The following is a 24,792-nucleotide window of genomic DNA, read 5'->3' as shown; positions in this document are numbered from 1 at the left end:
CCAGCCCAGAGATCTTAACAGCTTATTTACATATTAAGAAAAATGTGGATTTCTCAAGAATAAGACATCGGATTGCAGATATCAAGGTATCATTTTAATCAGCTTCCTATGACCTATGTGTCCAAATTGACGCTTTGGAGGAGTGATCCTACTGACAGATGCCCTTTAATCTTGTTATATCTTTTGTTAAGAGTAACTTCCATAATTTTTGACCATATTTTTGTACAGTATGTCTTCATGATTTAATATGATTTGATCCAAATACATCAGCAAGACTAAAGTCTATGGAATGCTCCATGTCCTAGGAGCCGAGACAGGATGTCTGTGGCTGACAGCTAACTCTGTGGATGCCGAGCTGCAGACAGGTACATGTTATCACCCCTGCCAGACTGCCACAAAATTCCACAATATCTGGCCGTCTCCTATGGATTCCTCAGACATTTCAATGGAGAACACTTTTGTTTGGTATCTCCTATTTAGATCTGCTAATAACACTTCCTTAAATGCCATGTTAGACAGCACAATCTGGTAACGATTATCAGACACTACACACAATGTTTACAGAAGAATCGGGTTTCTAAATGTTTTGCATAAAGAAACAGTTGAGAACTGCGAAAAAAGGATCAAAATGCCTGATGTGAGCCCTGCCAATAGAAAGGCTCAACCAAAAATGTAAACATGACGGGCTGGTCAACCAAAGAGAATGTGCCCGACTGTCTACTAGAATGTTATCTCTGCCCGTGGACAATCGCGGCCCAGACCAAGAGGAATGAACATACCAGACACAATAGGAGACAAAAAAAATCTACCCAGTACGAATATACAAACAACTACAACCTTCTTCACACTGATCAATTCACTGGGAAAAGCTTATGGCTTAAAGGAAAACTATCAGTTTCAATAGTGAAGTTAGTGCTATGGCGGTCCTTGAACTTCGTCAACAGGTTTTTGCTACCTAAAGCTCAGGCCCTCATCACAAACTTCAGTGGTGAGGATCTGGCCACTCATTTCCATCAGGACATTTCTGCTCAATCTCCCCAGTGCCTGGAACACCTTCCCTGCCCCACTTCTTTCTTTCTTTCAATTTTCTTTTTATTGAAGTTTTAATAATTACAGACAAGTGGAACATCAAGAACTACGAATGAGCATATCAAAGTGTAAAAGAACGTGTGACAAGTTAGCGATATAAACTCAGGCCAACTGACACTAATAAGTCCATATACTTTTAAAGAAAATGAGTCTAACAACTCGTTCAAAATTGTTAATACGGGAGTAACTTTATAGATTTAGAGAGATGAGAAGGTATAGGGGGGAACAGAGAGAGATAGAGGTAAGATAGGGGGGGGAGGAGGTGGGGGGGTGGATTAGGATGACACCTTGAGGATTGAATGGTTTATTACCCTGCCCCACTTCAAGCCAGTTACAGAAGAACAAGTTATCCAGCTCCTTGCTACTTCTTGGCGAAAAACCCACAACAGTGACCCTATTCCTTCACATCTCCTGCAGTCTCTTTCACCGGATGTCCCCACTTACCTATCTAAAATATTTATCCCCTCTCTATCTTCTGTTATCTTTCCCTCCTCATTTAAGCATGCCATCATAACCCCTTTACTTATAAAAACCAACCCTTGACCAGAACTGTGCTGCTAACTACAGACCTGCCTCTAATCTTCCTGTCATATCTAAACTCCTGGAAAGCTAGGTCCAGTCCCATCTTATCCGCCATCTCTCAGATAACTCTCTTCTTGATCCTCTACTGCAGATTCTCCTGGATCCCTCTGCTGCTCCAACTCACCGTGCTCCGCTCTATCGGCCTCAAGGACACTGTTCTCTTTGGTTCTCCTCCTACCTCTATAACCGCTGCTTCACTGTATCTTTTGCAGTCTCTTACTCCTTTCCTCGTCCCCTAACTATCGGGGTTCCTCAAAGCTCATTCCTAGGTCCCCTTCTCTTCTCTCTACATACTGCCCCTATTGGACAAACAATCAGTAGATTTTGGTTCCAGTATCATCTCTATGCTGATGACACACAATTATACACTTCTTCCCCTGATATCACCCCCACACGAATACAAAATACCAAGGATTGTTTGTCTGCTGTCTCTAACATAATGTCCTCCCTAACTCTGAAACTGAATTTCTGTCATGGTGTGACTCAACCAAACGGATGGTCGGTCAGCTAACGGCACAATACATATACAACGAGGATGGTATAGGTGAGAGGAAAGCCCTATCCGTAGGGAATGGTCACCACCTGAGCTCAAACCTGAGCCTAACCCTGTACTCCCATAACGCCGTATGCGGGTCCTTCCCCCGCCACAGTCAGGATACCTCGTCCCTAGTAGTCACCTATTAATGCCCTGGCCGGCAAGAGCACTAGCCTCACCTCTGCAGATAATACACACAGGGGGAAGTGACAAACACCAAAGGGACAAGGTAACAAAAACACCACACTTAGCTTATGAACACCGCTAAGCTCCACACTGCAGATAACAACAGCAACTGGACTCCAAACACCAGACGTGGTGCTGACACCAGAGCGCTGCTCCTGTTCGGCTGGTCTCCAGAAAGGAACTGTATCACCAACAGTCAGCTGATGCATCAGGTGACCTTTTAAAGGATGGTAGGAGTGGTCACCACCTGCATCAGCTGACCCAGCAGCACTGCAGTAACACCAGATTGCCAGCGGGGGGCAAAAAACTGACATTAACCCTCAATGGTCCAAAATGAAAAAAGTTTTAAACTGAGTGGAACCAGAGCTGCCACAAATCCAAAAAATGGATTGTGAGAATCTCTCTCCAAAGCCAAACTTCTTGCGTTTCCTCCCTCTACTAACCTAACTCTACTGGACATTGAAATTAACTTGGAGAGTTCAACCATAACACCCAAGTAGCATGCCCGTGGCCTTGGGGTTATATTTGGCACACAACTTTCCTTTATTCCTTATATTCGATCACTCACTCGTTCATGTCACCTGTATCTTAAAACATCTCAAGAATTCAACGATTTCTCAACTTTGAAACTGCTAAAACTCTTACAGTCGCTCTTATTCATTCTCGTCTGGACTATTACAACTCTCTTCTGATCGATCTGCCTCTTACTAAACTCTCTCCTCTCCAATCAGTCCTGAAAAGACAGGGTCGTATTTCTGTCCAGCCGATTCACCGAAGCTTCCACCTTGTGCCAGTCATTACACTGGTTGCCCATTCACTACAGAATACAATATAAAGACATATCTCTCACCCACAAAGCCCTCCACAGTTCTGAATCACTCTATATATCCTTCCTCATCTCTGTCTATCGACTTACATGTTACATTCCCTCCGTTCTGAAACAGACCTAAGACTAATATCCTCCATAATTTGAACCTGCACCTCCATCTCCAAGACTTCTCCTGTGTTGTGCCAGTTCTCTGGAGTGCACTAGCCCAGACGATCCGACTGTTACCTAGCCCCCACGTTTTTAAGTGTGCTTTAAAAACACATTTCTTTAAACAAGCCTATCACCTCAACTCAGTAACCTAACTCTTCCCTGTTCCCTCTTTCAAAACATTGTTCAGAATATGCTCCTTCCTATTAATCTGCCTCCACAACTTCCGTGCACATAACTGCACCTGATAATTGCACTTCAGCACACTGGCTGATGACCGGATCGTGCAGCTTTATATGAAAATCCCTATTTAGTACAATTGCTGGATCTGAAATTACAAGCACTTTTCACCTAAAGTGTCCCCCTTATTTCCTGGTAGATTGTAAGCTTTTGAGCAGGACCGCCACTCCCCATGTAACTGTCCTACCTTTCATTGAATTTATTGTCTGTATATGTCCCCACTTAATTATAAAGTTCTTTGGAATATGTTGGCGCTATATAAAATAAAATTATTATTACCACATCAAAGAGCAGTATAATGTAAGGGCAGAAACCTTGAATCCAGAAATGTGTCACTTATTGGGCTACGAGTTACAGTTTTGATAAAAACCTTGTGCATCATAGTGCCCATAACCTAGAATAAAACCGGAAACGGTATATGCTGCTGTAAGATATACTGCTACCCATGGTAAGGGAGAATAGATGTGCCCATAACGCTGCCCCGACGCACGTTTCGTGTAATTGCTTTCTTAAGGGGAAGGGTCTATTCACAGTCGCCTGTTAGTGATGTCAACGCTCATCAGAGTAGCTGGGTCTCGCTGAATCAGTGATGCTGATGAGCGTTGTTGTCAGAATCCGGCGACTGTGAACAGCAGTAACTTTACTGCTATTCACAGTCACCGGGGCTGGATTTGGGAAATGTTGGACTACGTCGGAGCTGCGTTAGAACATTTTTTCAAATAAATTGTTGAACACACGCAAAGCACTAATTATATATCTCATGGATATCTATTTACCCCATATCTATCTTCTGTTTATACCATATCTATACATCTAGATCTATGCGCATGTTTAACACCTAAAACATCTGTCATTTCTATTCTACATTGAATTCCGGTATGTCTCACACAGATGGGGCACATGGATGTCACACCTTACGTCATCCGTGTTCACATATGCCGGACGTATTGACATCTGTGCTGCTGGAAAAAAATGGACATGTCGAGGTGTGCGTCACATGGACATATGTTCCGTGTGAACACACTAACATGTGCGTAGCCTCAGAATGTACAATGGGTGTGCGTGTGTACTGTCACCACACATACTGGACAGTCACGCGTGAAGGGGGCCTAAGGTGGTGCTCAGCTACACAATGGAATTGCATGTATGGACAAGAGATAAGATTGAAAGATAGCAGAATTCACCACTTTTTACTTTAAGACAGGATCTTTATTGGGGTAGTATGTGCAAGACGTAGATGTGAAGGAACAGAGATGAGTGACAGCAGTTTCGCATGAAACACGCTTCTTCTGGCTCATCATCATCAACATTGATGAGCCGGAAGAAGGCTGTTTTCACGCGAAACAGTTATGCTCGTCTCTGTTCCTCCAGGTCTACGTCTTGCACATGATACCCTAATAATAATGCTGTCAAACCAGTGGTGAGTGCCGCTATTTTTCACCCTCATCTCTTGTCCATTCCTTTTATTATCTCCAAATTTTCCAATTAAAGGAACCTAACAGACATTCTTATGGCTTTCTGTAGATGTCCATATCTACAAAGTATTCATAATGAATTAGGTGTCTAGCTTTGGTTACCATCACAGATATCTAAACGCTCCAATGGAGAAAGAGGAGACAACACCTTTCCCAAAGTGTCTAATTTCCAGTAAATATTTACATTCCCCAAAAACAATGCTGGAGAAGGTTTTTCAGTACAGCTCCTCCATTACCCTTCCTCAAAGTGTATAATTCATCATGTCAAAAGGATGTGACCTTACGGTACCTTCACACAGAACGATTTTGTTAACGATATTGTTGCAACGTCACGCTTTTTGTGACGTAGCAACGATCCCGCTAACGATCTCGTTATGTGTGACAGCGACCAACGATAAGGCCCCTGCTGGGAGATCGTTGGTCGCTGGGGAATGATCAGGACCTTTTTTTTTGGTCGCTGATCACCCGCTGTCATCGCTGGATCGGCGTGTGCGACGCCGATCCAGCGATGTGTTCACTGGTAACCAGGGTAAATATCGGGTTACTAAGCGCAGGGTTACCCTGGGACTTCGGCATCGTTGAAGACAGTTTTAACGATGCCGAAGTCTTTCTCCGGATCATTGGTCGCTGGAGAGAGCGGTCTGTGTGACAGCTCCCCAGCGACCACACAACGACTTACCAACGATCACGGCCAGGTCGTATCGCTGGTCGTGATCGTTGGTTAGTCGTTTAGTGTAACGGTACCTTTAGAGCAGGGGCGGACACAGACTGCAGAGGGCCCCTGTGCAAGAAATCTTCCCGGGCCCCCTGTTGTGAGTTCTGTTTTTGGGCTCCCTCTGGTGGTTACTGATGGTACTGGGTGATTTGTCTTTCCTGGGTTTCTGGGTTCCACCTGTTCCATCAGCATATGGGAGTTTCTTATTTAACCTGGCTTTGCTGGCATTTCCTCGCCGGTTATCAATGTATCCAGTGTTTCTTGTTACCTCTGCTCCCTGCTCCTAGAACCTTCTGGACAAGCTAAGTTTGGATTTTCCTGTTTTGTGTTTTGCTTAATTTGGTTTTTAGTCCAGCCTGCAGATATGTGATTCTCTGCTGCTGGTTGCTCTAGTGGGCTGAAATTGCTTTTCATGTACCATGAGTTGGCACATGAGTTCAAGTAATTTCAGGATGGTTTTTTGAAGGGTTTTTCGCTGACCGCGCAGTTCACTTTTGTATCCTCTGCTATCTAGCTTTAGCGGGCCTCATTTTGCTGAAACTGTTTTCATACTACGTATGTGCTTTCCTCTCATTTCACCGTCATTATATGTGGGGGGCTGCTATTTGCTGTGGGGTATTTCTCTGGAGGCAAGAGAGGTCTGTGTTTCTTCTGATAGGGGAAGTTAGATCTTCGGCTGGAGCGAGACGTCTAGGATCATCGTAGGCACGTTCCCCGGCTACTTTTATTTGTGTGTTAGGTTCAGGGTCGCGGTCAGCTCAGGTTCCATCGCCCTAGAGCTTGTTTGTATCTGTGCTTGTCCTTTTTGTGATCCCCTGCCATTGGGATCATGACAGTATAACCGGCCCACAAAGTGTTAATTGTATTGGCTGAAGTAGGAGGATAAGTAGTCTGAGGAAGTTTTTTTTTTTTTTTTTTCCCCTCAGAGTTTGCTGCCTAGCCTTATTGCAGCCTGGCTACTTCCTCCTCCTCTTAATCTTTGAATGGCTCTGATCTCAGCTGTTTATCATGGACGTCCAGAGTTTGGCTTCCAGCCTGAATAATCTTGCCACTAAGGTTCAAAATATACAGGATTTTGTTGTACATGCTCCTATGTCTGAACCTAGAATTCCTGTCCCAGAGTTTTTTTCTGGAGATAGATCTCGTTTTCTGAATTTTAGGAACAATTGCAAGTTGTTTCTTTCTTTGAAATCTCGCTCCTCTGGAGACCCTGCTCAGCAAGTCAAGATAATTATATCTTTCCTGCGGGGTGACCCTCAGGATTGGGCATTTGCATTGGCACCAGGGGACCCTGCGTTGCTTAATGCAGATGCGTTTTTTCTGGCATTGGGTTTGCTCTATGAGGAACCTAACCAAGAGATTCAGGCTGAAAAAGCTTTGTTGGCCCTCTCTCAGGGGCAAGATGAAGCAGAAATTTATTGTCAAAAATTTCGGAAGTGGTCGGTACTTACTCAGTGGAATGAGTGCGCTCTGGCTGCAAAGTTTAGAGATGGCCTTTCTGAGGCCATTAAAGATGTTATGGTGGGGTTCCCTGCGCCTGCTGGTCTGAATGAGTCTATGACTATGGCTGTTCAGATTGATCGGCGTTTACGGGAGCGCAAACCTGTGCATCATTTGGCGGTGTCGTCTGAACCGTCACCTGAGATAATGCAATGTGATAGAATTCAGTCCAGAAGTGAACGGCAAAAGTATAGGCGGAAAAAAGGGTTGTGCTTTTATTGTGGTGATTCAGCTCATGTTATATCAGCATGCTCTAAACGCACAAAAAAGGTTGATAAGTCTGTTGCCATTAGTACTTTACAGTCTAAGTTCATTCTGTCTGTGACTCTGATTTGTTCATTATCATCCATTTCCGTCGATGCCTATGTGGATTCAGGCGCTGCCCTGAGTCTTATGGATTGGTCATTTGCCAATCGCTGTGGGTTTAGTCTGGAGCCTCTGGAAGTCCCTATTCCTTTGAAGGGAATTGACTCTACACCTTTGGCTATGAATAAACCTCAGTACTGGACACAAGTGACCATGCGTATGACTCCCGTTCATCAGGAGGTGATTCGCTTCCTGGTACTGTATAATTTGCATGATGTTCTAGTACTTGGTCTGCCATGGTTACAAACTCATAATCCAGTCCTTGACTGGAAATCAGTGTCTGTGTTAAGCTGGGGTTGTCAGGGGGTTCATGATGATGCACCTCCGATTTCTATCGCTTCATCTACTCCTTCTGAGATTCCTGTGTTTTTGTCTGACTATCGGGATGTTTTTGAGGAGCCTAAGCTCAGTTCGCTTCCTCCTCACAGGGATTGCGATTGTGCTATAAATTTAATTCCGGGCAGTAAATTTCCTAAAGGTCGTTTGTTCAATCTGTCAGTGCCAGAGCATACTGCTATGCGGGATTATGTTAAGGAGTCCTTGGAAAAGGGACATATCCGTCCATCTTTGTCCCCTTTGGGAGCAGGTTTTTTTTTCGTGGCCAAGAAAGATGGTTCCTTGAGGTCTTGTATAGATTATCGTCTTTTGAATAAGATTACCGTAAAATATCAGTATCCTTTGCCATTGTTGACTGATTTGTTTGCTCGCATTAAGGGGGCTAAATGGTTCACTAAGATTGATCTTCGGGGTGCGTATAATCTTATACGAATAAAGCAAGGTGATGAGTGGAAAACCGCATTTAATACGCCTGAGGGCCATTTTGAGTATTTGGTAATGCCTTTTGGACTTTCTAATGCTCCTTCAGTCTTCCAGTCCTTTATGCACGATATTTTCCGTGAATATCTGGATAAATTTATGATTGTGTATTTGGATGATATTTTGGTTTTTTCTGATGACTGGGAGTCTCATGTTCAGCAGGTCAGGAAGGTGTTTCAGGTCCTGTGGGCCAATTCCTTGTTTGTAAAAGGCTCAAAGTGTCTCTTTGGAGTCCAGAAGATTTCTTTCTTGGGGTATATTTTTTCCCCTTCTACTATTGAGATGGATCCCGTCAAGGTTCAGGCTATTTGTGACTGGACGCAGCCTACATCTCTTAAGAGTCTACAGAAGTTCTTGGGCTTTGCTAATTTCTATCGTCGTTTTATAACTAATTTTTCTAGTGTTGTTAAGCCTTTGACGGATTTGACTAAGAAGGGTGCTGATGTTGCTAATTGGTCTCCTGCGGCTGTGGAGGCCTTTCAGGAACTTAAGCGCCGGTTTTCTTCTGCTCCTGTGTTGCGTCAGCCAGATGTTTCGCTCCCTTTTCAGGTTGAGGTTGATGCTTCCGAGATTGGAGCGGGGGCGGTTTTGTCACAGAGAAGCTCCGATGGCTCAGTGATGAAGCCATGCGCGTTTTTTTCTAGAAAGTTTTCGCCGGCTGAGCGGAATTATGATGTTGGTAATCGGGAACTTTTGGCCATGAAGTGGGCATTTGAGGAGTGGCGTCATTGGCTAGAGGGTGCTAGACATCGTGTGGTGGTCTTGACTGATCACAAAAATTTGATTTACCTTGAGTCTGCCAGGCGTCTGAATCCTAGACAGGCTCGTTGGTCACTGTTTTTCTCTCGTTTCAATTTTGTGGTTTCATACCTGCCAGGTTCAAAGAATGTGAAGGCGGATGCTCTTTCTAGGAGTTTTGTGCCTGACTCCCTTGGAAATTCTGAGCCCTCTGGTATCCTTAGGGATGGGGTGATTTTGTCTGCTGTCTCCCCAGACTTGCGACGTGCTTTGCAGGAGTTTCAGGTGGCTAAACCTGATCGTTGTCCGCCTGAGAGACTGTTTGTTCCGGATAATTGGACCAGTAGAGTCATCTCCGAGGTCCATTCTTCTGCGTTGGCAGGTCATCCTGGAATATTTGGTACTAGAGACTTGGTGGCCAGGTCTTTTTGGTGGCCTTCCTTGTCGAGGGATGTGCGTTCTTTTGTGCAGTCTTGTGGGGTTTGTGCTCGGGCTAAGCCTTGCTGTTCTCGGGCCAGTGGATTGTTGTCACCTTTGCCTATCCCGAAGAGGCCTTGGACGCACATTTCCATGGACTTTATTTCGGATCTCCCTGTCTCTCAAAAAATGTCCGTCATCTGGGTTGTGTGTGATCGCTTTTCTAAAATGGTTCATCTGGTACCCTTGCCTAAGTTGCCTTCCTCCTCTGAGTTGGTCCCTCTGTTTTTTCAGAATGTGGTTCGTTTGCATGGGATTCCTGAGAACATCGTTTCTGACAGGGGATCCCAGTTTGTGTCTAGATTTTGGCGGACTTTCTGTGCTAAGATGGGCATTGATTTGTCCTTTTCGTCTGCATTCCATCCTCAGACGAATGGCCAGACTGAACGAACTAATCAGACCTTGGAAACTTATTTAAGGTGTTTTGTTTCTGCTGATCAGGATGACTGGGTTACCTTTTTGCCGCTGGCCGAGTTTGCGCTTAATAATCGGGCTAGTTCTGCTACCTTGGTTTCTCCTTTCTTTTGTAATTCGGGGTTTCATCCTCGTTTTTCCTCTGGTCAGGTGGAACCTTCTGATTGTCCTGGAGTGGACATGGTGGTGGATAGGTTGCATCGGATTTGGAGTCATGTGGTGGACAATTTGAAGTTGTCCCAGGAGAAGGCTCAGCAGTTTGCTAATCGCCGTCGCCGCGTGGGTCCTCGACTTCTTGTTGGTGACTTGGTGTGGTTGTCTTCTCGTTTTGTTCCTATGAAGGTCTCTTCTCCTAAGTTCAAGCCTCGGTTCATCGGTCCCTATAGGATCTTGGAAATTCTTAACCCTGTGTCGTTTCGTTTGGATCTCCCGGCATCGTTTGCTATTCATAATGTGTTTCATCGGTCGTTGTTGCGGAAGTATGAGGTACCTGTTGTTCCTTCTCTTGAGCCTCCTGCTCCAGTGCTGGTGGAGGGAGAATTGGAGTATTTTGTGGAGAAGATCTTGGATTCTCGTGTTTCCAGACGGAAACTCCAGTATTTGGTCAAGTGGAAGGGTTATGGTCAGGAGGATAATTCTTGGGTGGTTGCCTCGGATGTTCATGCTGATGATTTGGTTCGCGCTTTTCATAGGGCTCATCCTGGTCGCCCTGGTGGTTCTCGTGAGGGTTCGGTGACCCCTCCTCAAGGGGGGGGTACTGTTGTGAGTTCTGTTTTTGGGCTCCCTCTGGTGGTTACTGATGGTACTGGGTGACTTGTCTTTCCTGGGTTTCTGGGTTCCACCTGTTCCATCAGCATATGGGAGTTTCCTATTTAACCTGGCTTTGCTGGCATTTCCTCGCCGGTTATCAATGTGTCAGTGTGTCTTGTTACCTCTGCTCCCTGCTCCTAGAACCTTCTGGACAAGCTAAGTTTGGATTTTCCTGTTTTGTGTTTTGCTTAATTTGGTTTTTAGTCCAGCCTGCAGATATGTGATTCTCTGCTGCTGGTTGCTCTAGTGGGCTGAAATTGCTTTTCATGTACCATGAGTTGGCACATGAGTTCAAGTAATTTCAGGATGGTTTTTTGAAGGGTTTTTCGCTGACCGCGCAGTTCACTTTTGTATCCTCTGCTATCTAGCTTTAGCGGGCCTCATTTTGCTGAAACTGTTTTCATACTACGTATGTGCTTTCCTCTCATTTCACCGTCATTATATGTGGGGGGCTGCTATTTGCTGTGGGGTATTTCTCTGGAGGCAAGAGAGGTCTGTGTTTCTTCTGATAGGGGAAGTTAGATCTTCGGCTGGAGCGAGACGTCTAGGATCATCGTAGGCACGTTCCCCGGCTACTTTTATTTGTGTGTTAGGTTCAGGGTCGCGGTCAGCTCAGGTTCCATCGCCCTAGAGCTTGTTTGTATCTGTGCTTGTCCTTTTTGTGATCCCCTGCCATTGGGATCATGACAGCCCCCCCCTCCATAGCGCAACAAAGTTATGTAAGCATATAGGTAGGGGTGGGATTCAAATTTTTAACAACAGGTTCTGTGTTTGTGTAGGAAAACCACAGCCATTTTTAAGCCACACCCTTTTACACACACCTTTTCCTCAAACATATCTAAGTAGGGGCGCAGTTAAACCATACCTCCCAACTTTTGAAGAGGGGAAAGAGGGATAAAGTCTGCAGCGCGCGCAGCGAACCACGGCAAATTTTAAGCCACGCCTCTGAGCACACCCACTTCTCAACTAGTCACACCCATATCCACATCCCAACCACAGCCATTTAGCATTGCTGATCGCAATGTTTCATAAACAATAATTATAAACAAAAAATATGGCCACACAGTGCTCCATACTGTATAATGGCCACACATGATGCGCCATACTATAATGGCCACACAGTGCTCCATACTGTATAATGGCCACGCATGATGCTCCATACTGTATAATGGCCACATGCGCCATACTATAATGGCCACACAGTGCTCCATACTGTATAATGGCCACACAGTGCTCCATACTGTATAATGGCCACGCATGATGCTCCATACTGTATAATGGCCACACATGATGCTCCATACTGTATAATGGCCACACATGATGCGCCATACTATAATGGCCACACATGATGCTCCATACTGTATAATGGCCACACATGATGCTCCATACTGTATAATGGCCACACACGATGCTCCATACTGTATGATGGCCCTACATTATACTACATACTGTATAATGGCCACACATGATACTGCGCACAGTATAATGGCCACGCATAGTTACTCCTACACATGCGGCTCCGCTCCGTACACCTCATACACACACGGCTCAGCTCTGTACACCTCATGGACACACACGGCTCAGCTCCGTACACCTCATGCACACACGGCTCAACTCTGTACACCTCATACACACACACACGGCTCTGCTCCGTACACCTCATACACACACACGGCTCTGCTCCGTACACCTCATACACACACACGGCTCTGCTCCGTACACCTCATACACACACGGCTCTGCTCCGTACACCTCATACACACACACGGCTCTGCTCCGTACACCTCATACACACACACGGCTCTGCTCCGTACACCTCATACACACACGGCTCTGCTCCGTACACCTCATACACACACATGGCTCCGCTCTGCACACCTCATACACACACGGCTCTGCTCTGTACACCTCATACAAACACACGGCTCTGCTCCGTACACCTCATACACACGGCTCCGCTCCGTACACCTCATACACACACGGCTCCGCTCTGAACACCTCATACACACACGGCTACGCTTCATACACCTCATAACCACACACACACGGCTCTGCTACATCCACACTATAAACAACTCCGACCCCACACATAAGCTCACCGTCTAGCACCATGACAGAACAGCAGAGTCCTGCAATACACGGAGGCCCCTGATCATGTGACTCCTGACTCCTCCCCTCCTGTGACCTCATCACAGGTCCTGAGCAAGCTTCAGTGACTCACTGTGACTGAGAGGCTCTCCCCCTCCGTCCTCTCTTCCTGGTCCAGTGTCTGCTACCCGTCACCTCACCGCAGACCACAGCAGTGACAGCCGGCTGGACAGCAGCATAATATATGCTAGCAGGTGAGGAGGGGGGCCCGTTTAACTGTCATATCACATGCGTGCAGCAGAGCGGGCCCCCCTGCTTCTCCTGTTAGCAGTAATCCTGCCGCTGGCTGTCATTCACCTCAATGCTTTGTATGCCCGTCGGGGGCCCCCTCCCGCTCTGGGCCCCTGTGCGGTTGCACAGGTTGAACAGGCGGTATGTCCGCCCATGCTTTAGAGACTCAGACACTGACCACCCAATGCTGACAGTATCAGACGCTTAGTGCTCAATTCATTCACACTTTTCCAGGAGGAACAAAAGAGGGAAATTACAAGTATTTCCCAAACCACACATGTCAGGAGAGCAGACATGTCCACTTTAAAAGGAGTATTGAAGTTTACAATCATTTTAGATGCCTCCAGTAATAATTGTACAAAAGGGCTTCATGGTCTAAGAGCTTCGCACAAGTGAAGTCGCTCTGCCGAATACAGCTACTATGGTCGGCATAGCAAGCTGGCCATTCTTCTTGGAGAACATAATGGAGCTCTGCAATATCGCTAGGCATCACAAAACCACCTCTCCGTCTTACTTTGCTTTTTGTCTGGCTCCTGAAACACTTTGTGACATTTCAAGCATTTGCTGCCAATAGCGAAAAGGTCATTTCGGACCCTTGCGTTTGGCAACGTTATAATGCTAATTGTGAAGCGACAATCGGAGGAAATTCTATTGAAATAAAGAATATACGGCTCACAAATGGCCCGACGGCATTCAGGACAACAAGAACGTGGTCTGTGCCGCAGCAAGGTCCATGCCAAGGTCAGCATCCCAAGTGGCTCCGGTTACGGCATGCTTAATCAATTAACTTTACCTTTAATTATCGCCAATAAAGTGTGCTCATATACGCTCTCCCCCCCCCCAAGGCTGCGTGCAACATAACACATTCCTTCATGACACCAGGGAAAATAAATATTCAGCAGCTAGGCACACTTCCGATAATATGTTTTTCTATCTAATATGCAGCAATGTACCATAGCAAAGTAACCACGGAGGGTCCAAATAAATAATCAGGCTGCTGGCGGGAGCAGACGTCCAAGGTCAATAGAGGTAGTGGAGCAGAATATATACAGCAGGCTAACTGTGCTCGCTGTTAGAATATATTAATAGGAAATGTTTATTCTGTGTGTCACGGTGCGCTTCCTCCTGCACTCGGTCTGCGCACACTTGACTGACACCGGCTGACGGAGAGGACATGCCAGGAAAAAGAGTACTGGAGGATGTGATGGGGTTTGAGGAATGTGGCACTGAAGAGGAGGAAGGAGCTGGACTAAAGTGTGCCAGGGTAAAAGAAATGAATGGTAACAGAGGAAACCAGGCGCAGGGATGAATGGGGCAAAGAGAAAAATGCTAATTCACCTAAAAGGCCAACCGTGCCATCATATGAAGATACATGAAAGGTTTATATGTCGGGAGGGGAACACGTAACACTCACCCCTAGCAAAGGGGAAACCCTAATCATCCGATCCCCAATAATCCAATGCAGAAATATAATCGTCCGATCCTCAGATGAGTATAGTATAGTCCACTCTGCTCTCCCCATAGAGAACACATGAATGCTCACCGAGCCGACCGGCCACGTCTATAGGGAAGTCGGGAAAGATAGCGGTCACTCAAGTGCGGATTCTAAGGCTTGGGTCAGGCCATCAGATCTCATCTGAAAGAATCAAGGCGATTATGATCACACGCTGATCGGTCTTAGAGTGTGATCCAATTTTCTTGGGTGAGGAGAAGATGGAAAAAATAAAAATTTCTCCAGCTTCTCCATTCTGTCAGTTTGTAGAAATCAAAAATCCAAGTGCAGTCTGATTTCTTCCATGGACTCATTGACTCGCATTGGCCGAGTGCAAACCGAGTATCATATCCACATAGTGCATTTACATCACCCCTCAGGGGCCGTACAAACTGTGCGCTAACTCCGCCCACAAAGTACATTCTGACGTAACCTTTCATTGCACGCGCCTCGCCGCTCAGTAGTGTATGCAGTGTGCCTGTGCTCACAGAGCAAGAAAAAAAAATAAAAGGTTGGTGACCGTCAAAACACAGTTGCTGGCCCAATCACTGTGGTCCCAGGAATCTGCCTGGGGGCCGGAAAAAAGGTCATCGCGGGCCGTAAATGGCTGAGGTTCCCAATCCCTGGTGTAGAGGACAACTTAGATGAACAGGAAGTTTAGTTACTCTTTAAGCCTGCGTGTGTTCGAGGCCCCGGCTAGGAGTATAGGTTATGTAAACACAAGAGAAGCAGAAATATATACCATACGTTCACCATCCTGGTCCCTTACCATCCTTTATCATCGTCTTCTTCCACCTCGGACACGGGCTCCTCTTCTGGGGCGTCAGTTATCGCCTGTGACAGTTTTGATTTAAAACGGTCCAAAAGTGACAATGTCTAAAATGAGAAAATAAAATTCCGATTGAATCCATCAATTGTGAGTAAAAGTAATGAAAACTGCGTCAGTAAATCACGGCCATTGTACGTTATACACTCCGTGAGCAGACGCGAGTTCTCAGACCATCTGCATCTGATGTGACCCGATGACACTTATTTCGGGGAATCTAACTCTTCATCAACATCAAAGCCATTGTGATGATGTAAGGACTGGCATGCTCACAAAGACGGGAACCATCACTTCATACGACTGTCATATACTGATTTTAATTCAACCCAAACCTCTACTACAATGACTTGGAAAGTATAAAGGGTCATTAAAGTTATATGTAATAATTATAGATAGACATTTCCATGTCATAACTTAGGCTGTCCAATTTAAAAAAAAAAGGTGGAGGGGAGGGGGGAATCTTCATTTTTTCCAGAAACAGCGCCACTCTTATCCATGGGTTGTGCTTGGTAAACTATTTCTGCCCCATTCACTTGACCTAGACTTTATGGAGGACCTTTCAGCTCTCCAGATATGTCCGTTGTAGTAAATACAGTACTTGAATTCCCAATGATATAACATTTCTGAAGCATCTTTTTTCCTTTGCGTCGTTCTTCTATTATTATTCCTGGAAAAGCGTCCATGTGTTATTACTGTTCCCCTTGTCAATAGACACTTCTGGCAATGATTGGCTATACAAACTATTACAAACCCTGATCATGTATGTAACTTCTTTACTTGTACCCCCATAACACTGCTAATGCTCACGCATGCAACTTCCTCAGCCATACCCCATAATTCTGCTAATGGTCATGTGTGCAACTTAATTTCTCGTACCTCAGAACACTGCTAATGCTCATGTATGCAACTTCCTCAGTCGTACCCCTTAATGCTGCTAATGCTCATGTATGTAATGTCCTCAGTTGTACCCAAAAATGCTGCTAATGCTCATGTATGTAACCTCTTTACTAGTGATGGGCAAACCAACCAGTAAAAAGTTTACCTCCAGTCACAGAGGTGTCGGCTGATGAGAGAGTACTACTCCCATCAGCCTACGCCTGCTGTCACTAATAACAGCATGAGCAAGCGTCGGCTGATGGGACCGTCCAGGCTGAAAACCAAGGAAGAATGAGCTGCTGTGAGCGCAGAGTCAGTAATTACCGGTGATGTCATCGAGGTTACCGCAGGTCACCGAGCCTGCGTTCCCAGTTCACTTAAGTATGAGTCGGGCCAATGAACTGCACTGACCTCAAGGCAATCACCGCTAGCACCACGAAAAAAGTCTCATGGCACAGCACTGAGCTCAGTGAATTCACCACAGTTCACCTTAAAGGGAATATGTCACCCCAAAAATCGTATATGAGATAAGGCCACCGGCATCAGGGCTTATCTAGAGCATTCTGGAATGTAACCTGAAAGATGAGAAAAACAGGTTACATTATACTCACCCAGGGGCGGTCCCGCTTCTGTTCGGGTCCGATGGGCGTCGCGGTCCGGGTCCGGCGCCTCCTATCTTCTTACGATGACGTCCTCTTCTTATCTTCACGCTGCGGCTCCAGCGCAGGCGTACTTTGTCTGACCTGTTGAGGGCAGAGCAAAGTACAGCAGTGCGCAGGCGCCGGGCCTCTCTGACCTTTCCCAAGCCTGCACACTGCAGTACTTTGCTCTGCCCTCAACAGGAGCCACAGCAGGAAGACAAGAAGAGGACGTCATCGTATGAAGATAGGAGATGCCGGACACGGATCACGACGCCCATCGGACCTGGCCCGCAGTGGGACCGCCCCTGGGTGAGTATAATATAACTTGATTTTCTTATCTTTCAGGATACATCGTGGGCTTATCTACAGCATTACATAATGCTGTAGATAAGCCCCTGATGCCGGTGGCCTTATCTCATAAACGATTTTGGGGTGACAGATTCCCTTTAAGAAATTTCTCACGGTGAACTCACTGAGCTCAGCGCTGCACCTTGATATTCTGGGTCACGGTGCTAGCGGTGATATCACGCAAGTCACCGCAGTTTAAAAAAATGTATTTATTTATTTGTAGCGCAGGCGCCGGCTGATGAACACTCCTATCTGCTGCGCCTGCTCTCGCTGTTATTACTGGCAGAAGGCTGATTAAAGTAGTACTCACATCAGCCAACGCCTCTGACAGGAGTTAAACTTTTTACCACTGGTCACTGTTGCTGACGCTCAAACTGATGGTGTTTCTCATGCAGTCATGCAGATGACAGCGTGGAAAACACCCAGTACGGAGCCCAAACTCTACTGGTCGGGTTCGCCCATCACTACTTTTTATTCGTACCCCATAAGGCTGCTAATGCTCATGCACTGAATGTAATTTCCTCAGTCATACCCTAAAACACTGAAAGAGCTCATGTAACTCCTTCAGTTATACTTCGTAACGCTGCTAATGCTCATGTATGTAATGTCCTCAGTCGTACCCCACAACGCTGCTAATGCTCATGTATGTAATGTCCTCAGTCGTACCCCACAACGCTGCTAATGCTCATGTATGTAATGTCCTCAGTCGTACCCTACAACGCTGCTATTGCTCATGTATGTAATGTCCTCAGTCGTACCCCACAACGCTGCTAATGCTCATGTAGGTAATGTCCTCAGTGGTACCCTACAATGCTGCTAATGTTCATGTATGTAATGTCCTCAGTCGTACCCCACAACGCTGCTAATGCTCATGTATGTAATGTCCTCAGTGGTACCCTACAACGCTGCTAATGTTCATGTATGTAATGTCCTCAGTCGTACCCTACAACGCTGCTAATGCTCATGTATGTAATGTCCTCAGTCGTACCCCACGACGCTGCTAATGCTCATGTATGTAGTGTCCTCAGTCGTACCCTACAACGCTGCTAATGCTCATGTATGTAATGTCCTCAGTTGTACCCCACAACGCTGCTAATGCTCATGTATGTAACTTCTTCCATCGTACCCCCACAACACTGCTAATGTTCATGTATGTAATGTCCTCAGTCGTACCCTACAACGCTGCTAATGCTCATGTATGTAATGTCCTCAGTCGTACCCCACAACGCTGCTCATGCTCATGTATGTAATGTCCTCAGTCGTACCCCACAACGCTGCTAATGTTCATGTATGTAATGTCCTCAGTCGTACCCTACAACGCTGCTAATGCTCATGTATGTAACTTCTTCCATCGTACCCCACAACACTGCTAATGTTCATGTATGCAATGTCCTCAGTTGTTCCCCACAACGCTGCTAATGCTCATGTATGTAATGTCCTCAGTCGTACCCCAAAAAGCTGCTAATGCTCATGTATGTAGTGTCCTCAGTCGTACCCCACAACGCTGCTAATGCTCATGTATGTAACTTCTTCCATCGTACCCCCACAACACTGCTAATGTTCATGTATGCAATGTCCTCAGTTGTTCCCCACAACGCTGCTAATGATCATGTATGTAACTTTCTCAGTTGTACCCTATAACACTACTAATGCTCATGTATGTAACATTTTTCCATGTACCCCACAACGCTGCTAATGCTCATGTATGTAAGTTCTTCCGTCGTACCCCCACAACGCTGCTAATGTTCATGTATGCAATGTCCTCAGTTGGACTCCACAATGCTGCTAATGCTCATGTATGTACGGTAACTTCCTCAGTTGTACCCCATAACACTGCTTATTCTCATGTATGTAACTTCCTTCCTTGTACCCTATAACACTACTAATGCTCATGTATGTAACATTTTTACTTGTACCCGATAATGCTGCTAATGCTCATGTATGTAACTTCTTCTGTCGTACCGCTTAACACTGCTAGTGCTCATGTATGTAATGTAGGGATTCACGTTCTCAGGTAGGCTTTAGGAAGCGTTCACGCACGCAATGCGGTTTAGTCCAAACGTGCAGGTTTACTGCTTTCATAATAATATAAGATATTAAAAAACACAGCCTCTTCGGGGAACAAAAGTATAGCAGCAAATAAACAGTTCAGTCTCCAGGCACATATATGTCAGTATGGGATCACCCAAATAAATTAAATTGCAGTCCTTTGTCATAGACAAATACACAGAAGAGGAGCGTTCCTACCAGTCTTGGTATTCCCTTCAGTCTGAGCTCCGGCACTCTCCAGCACCAAACAGAAGGGTTCATCTCCATGCACAGTTCAATTTGAACAGGCTGCAGCTCCCACACGCTATTCTACAGCTCCAACACACAGATTGCTCAGCTTTCCTAGCTGACCCGTGCAGTCTCCATTCAGAGAGAGATCCTGGTGTGGCACCCCTAGGGGTATTTGCCACAAAAATAGTTACTGACACTAGACACAAATACTAAAATAGCAAAACTGCACTACCACCTCCGGCCAGAAGGGGGAGCTCCAGAGACTCCCCTTAATCCATTCTGGTCTGAGAGAAGAACTGGCAGTTGGGCTAAGGAGCTGAAAGTGAGAGGTCATACAGTTGAATCTCTAACAGCCCTGTGACTGTTACCAGGCCTAAATCACCGGCCTGAGGAGAAGAGGGACAGAGAAAAGGGACATTGTGAGAACCGGGTAGCATTAATCACTACCCAGAACAGGCGCAAAGACAGATACCGGATCCGTGGCTGTATTCATTATATATAATACAGCAACCGGAAAAACGTGAGGTGATATCAGCTTCACTAGGGCCGGACGCAGCAACAGACACAGTTCAGCGGTACTCCCGGAGGGGGTAAGCCGATAAAAGCACTCGGGTTGCCCGTTGAACCAGGGCCCGGAGGGGACAGATTGGGCCGGCAGCCAGTTCACATACAGCAGCAGGGCCACACAGAAATTGCGCACAATAAGAGGCGAAGACCCCGGCAGGGTCAAAGTAACTCAGAGTTCCCATACAGACTCCGGTGACAGGACTGGTTGTAAATCCCTTTATGTTGAAGTAAACTGGTTAAACGTTTCAGTGCCTCAGTCTTTCATTTGGACAATAGCCATCTATCCAGGATCGGGATCATCGCCGCTGGGAGAACCTGCTGCTGATCAAGTAAGTGCCTGTCCCCTCACGATACCCCTTACACTGTGCATTGCCTGAGGCCACAGCACCGGGTCAAGCCACCCGTGACATCCCCCTCAAGAGACAGACTCCATTGGTCCGGTGCTGGGTATCCCGGTCTCCTGGGCGTCACAATTGGCGTCACGAACAGGATCTAGCCAGCCCGTATACCGGGTATTGTGTGCCATGATTGGAGTCCAAAATTGAGAAAACTTGGATGAAAAATCTTGAAAATTGACTTTATTAAAGAAAATTCCATTTCCCATTGAAAACTATTGAAAGTGACTTTTCCCCATTGGTTATAATGGAGTAAAGATGGCCGCCATCCCCTGAGGTAATCACTTCATAACCGTTAGGCACGAGACTGTTAATTGAGCTACGCCATCACCTGAGCCCCAGTCTAACTGAAAAACTTCAGAATCCGCCATTACAGAGCGCGGTGGGTGGGAGCAGCATGGGGCGTGTCATTGTGGGCGGCACCAAGCTGAGCGCTCTGACGTCAGAGCAAGGGGAAAATCGATCCTGCTGCACAGCGGAACGAATCTACACTATCCCGACGGAAACGGAGGACCGGAAGGGTCCGGATTAACTAAGGGGGGCACAGTATGTCGCAGCACGGAGACGCCGCAGCACCCGGCGACGCTAATGCAGCTGAAAGACAGAGTGTCAATAGAGAGTCCGGCAGTGCAGCGGTGCAAGGAGTGGCGCCCATCATGCCGGTGCTGATGCCATATACCCCGGGTGGCCCATGGCTTCCAATGTATGAAGGTGAGCCTAATACCCTTGACATGTTCCCCGTGGGCGAAGTTCAGCGTGTTAGTCTCCTGATGATGCAGTTAAGTGGCCATGCTAAGCGAGAAGTCACAGCATGGGCAGCTGATCTAAAAGGCACTGTTGAACGCATATTTGCTGGATTAAAAGCTACATTTGAAACCACTGCCAGCAGCAAAGCTAAAGTACGATTCTTTAATTGCAAACAAAAAGTTAATGAGGGCGTGAGAGACTTTGCCTTAAACCTGCAGGAAGCCCTTAAATCACTTACACTGGCTGAACCCTTATTTAACACCGGAGCGGATAAACTGCTAAGAGATCAATTTATTGAGGGACTCTACACCGGGGGCATGTGAGCATGCTTGTTTTTAAGAACCCTGAATTGACATTTGCCCAATTAAAGGAGAGCGTTATACGTCTCCAGCTGGCAGAGGCACCTCGGGATCAGGAGCCTGCGCAACTCATGGCAGAGGCTCCTCAACAACATGGAGTACCAGTGACATCAGCTATGTCCGGGGCCATTGCTAAGCCCCTGGGGCCCAGTACTAATGAGGCTCTTCAACAAAAGCTTGACTCTTTAACTGATGTTGTTGCTTCAATGGCTAAAACCATGCAGGAGATGAGAGGACCCAAGATGGAGTTGTCAAACCGTAGAGAAGGTGTTCCATGGATGAGACCCCGGAGATACCCGACATGGAGAGGACGACCCCGCGACCGCTACCAACCGGATGGACAGCCCATTTTCCGCCGTTGCCAGCAGCCAGGCCACTTTGCACGAGATTGTGATTTAAACGGGAATCCCCTGGGAATGCGGGCCGCTTCGCAGGAATGAACTTTCAAGGCCCAACACCCTGGCACGACAGGTACATCGGAGGACGACCCATTATCCCTATCGTGCTAGACGGAATGCCCCTCAACGCTTTGCTGGACACAGGTTCCCAGATTTCATCTATACCGTATATCCTTTATAAGAGGTACTGGGCTGATGCAGATATTGATAAAGGGCCCTCTGATGTTGAACTAGATATATGGGCCAGTAATGGTAAGTTGGTACCGAAACTAGGATTCAGGGAGATGACCATAAAGATTGGTAAAGTAGAATTGAAGAAACAGGGTATAATTGTTGTTGATGTTGACCGGCGGAACTGTGAACAAACTGTATTGATAGGAATGAATGTGTTAGAGAACTGCTTTTCCGAAGTCATTTCTGTCTTACAGCAAATTGCTGAAACTGCCCAATCCTGCCAGCAGAGAGTTCTCCGGAGGGAAATAAAAGTATTGATGTTAAGGCAACAGGTAGAAGTTGCAGGTGGAGAAATCGGCAGTGTGAGGGTAAGTGATCCAACATCTATTGTAATCCCACCAAAAACAGAAATGCTGGTATGGTGTAGAGCAGCCATTGTTACCAAGGGACGAGATTATCAAGCCTTAATAGAACCAGTGTACACCGACAGCAGGCCCACTATACTCACAGCACGAGGGATAGTCGAGGTACACCGGGGACGAGTGCCGGTACGACTTTTGAACTGTGGAGAGGAAGAGGTCACTTTGCCAAGGTATGCTACAATGGCAAAGCTATATACTGTTGACAACAATGCCATCACAACCATTGAGCCCTTAGAACCAACCTGTCAGGTGGAAGGCAATGGCTCAGATGGAGAAATGGAGGATTGGTGCCAACAGCTACACGTGGGCATAAATTCAACACCTACCCATCAAAAACAAGGGGTGTATAGGCTAGTGACGGAATATGAACAAGTCTTCAGTAAACACCCATTGGACTTCGGACGGATAGAAGGGGTAGAACACACAATCCCCACAGGTGACCATCCCCCAATAAAAGAAAGATATAGACCCATACCGCCCGCTCACTATCAATGTGCAAAAGATATGCTGAGGGAAATGAAACAGGCCAGGGTAATAAGAGACAGCTGTAGCCCCTGGGCGGCCCCTCTAGTGATTGTCAAAAAAAAAAATGGAACTATGAGAATGTGCGTAGACTACCGGCAGATTAATAACATCACCCATAAAGATGCCTACCCTTTGCCTAGGATAGAAGAGTCCTTGACTGCTTTGAAATCTGCTAATTATTTTTCCACCTTAGACTTAACAAGCGGGTATTGGCAAGTCCCTGTGGCTGAGAGAGATAAGGAAAAGACGGCATTCACCACACCAATGGGTCTAAGTGAATTTAATCGCATGCCGTTCGGACTCTGCAATGCATCCGGTACCTTCCAGCGGCTGATGGAATGCTGCCTCGGACACAAGAACTTCGAGACCGTCCTCCTGTACCTAGATGATGTGATCGTCTACTCAAAGACTTACGAACAACACTTAAAAGACTTGGCAGAAGTGTTCGAAGCCTTATCCAGGTATGGCATGAAAATCAAGCCATCCAAATGTCACCTTCTCAAGCCAAAGGTACAGTACCTGGGACACATCGTGAGTTCGGAGGGAGTAGCACCGGATCCCGAGAAAATAACCGCCATAAGGGATTGGCCGAGACCTACCAGCGCAAAAGAAGTGAGGCAATTCCTGGGATTGGTGGGTTACTATCGCAGATTTATAAAAGGATTTACCAAGTTGGCAGCACCCTTGCAAGACGCCTTGGTAGGGCAGACGAAGAAACCTTCAAACCGAAACCCTCCTTTCCAGTGGAACGACGAAAGGGAAGACTCCTTTGAACAACTAAAGAAGGCACTAACCGGAGAAGAGGTTCTGGCATACCCAGATTACCATCAACCTTTCATCCTCTACACCGATGCCAGTAATGTGGGACTAGGAGCGGTGCTGTCACATAAGCAAGAAGGTCGGGAGAAAGTCATCGCCTTTGCAAGTAGAAAGCTCCGGCCTACTGAAAGAAATCCAGAAAATTATAGCTCCTTCAAATTGGAACTACTGGCAGTAGTTTGGGCTGTGACGGAACGTTTCAAACACTATCTGGCCGCTGCAGAATTTATTGTCTATACTGACAACAATCCGTTGACCCACCTGGACACAGCCAAATTAGGTGCGTTAGAACAGCGATGGATAGCCCGGTTATCTAATTACAACTTCAAGATCAAGTATCGAGCAGGTCGCAAGAATGGAAATGCCGATGCCCTATCCCGGATGCCACACTTGAGAGATGTAGAAGAAGAAACGGGGGAGCTTGAAGAAATTGAACTACCAGCCTTCCATCATCCCAAGGCAAAACATCATCAGTCAAGTACCTATCAGAAACAACAAGAGGTGAATTTTAATCCGTTAGCACACCATAGATGGGCTGACACCCAAGACAGCAATCTGGCTGTGAAGTTGGTGAAGGAACTGTTGACTGAGCAAAGTGCATATCCCGATGAGGATGCCCCAGAAG

At 46.4% G+C, this 24,792-nt stretch overlaps 1 protein-coding gene across 1 annotated transcript in view; it reads right to left on the bottom strand.

Annotated features, from left to right (window-relative positions):
• Positions 1–24,792, bottom strand: part of CWC27 (CWC27 spliceosome associated cyclophilin) — a 275,764-nt gene that overhangs the window by 77,012 nt on the left and 173,960 nt on the right. Inside the window, exon 13 of the mRNA XM_069749390.1 lies at positions 15,560–15,666. Coding sequence (XP_069605491.1) covers positions 15,560–15,666 — 107 coding nt within the window. The remainder of the gene's footprint in view (positions 1–15,559; positions 15,667–24,792) is intronic.

This window comes from Ranitomeya imitator, chromosome 1, assembly GCF_032444005.1.
Source record: "Ranitomeya imitator isolate aRanImi1 chromosome 1, aRanImi1.pri, whole genome shotgun sequence".
Lineage (NCBI taxonomy): Eukaryota > Metazoa > Chordata > Amphibia > Anura > Dendrobatidae > Ranitomeya > Ranitomeya imitator.
The sequence above is the reverse complement of the archived record's forward strand: the minus strand, read 5'-3'. Positions and strand labels throughout refer to the sequence as shown.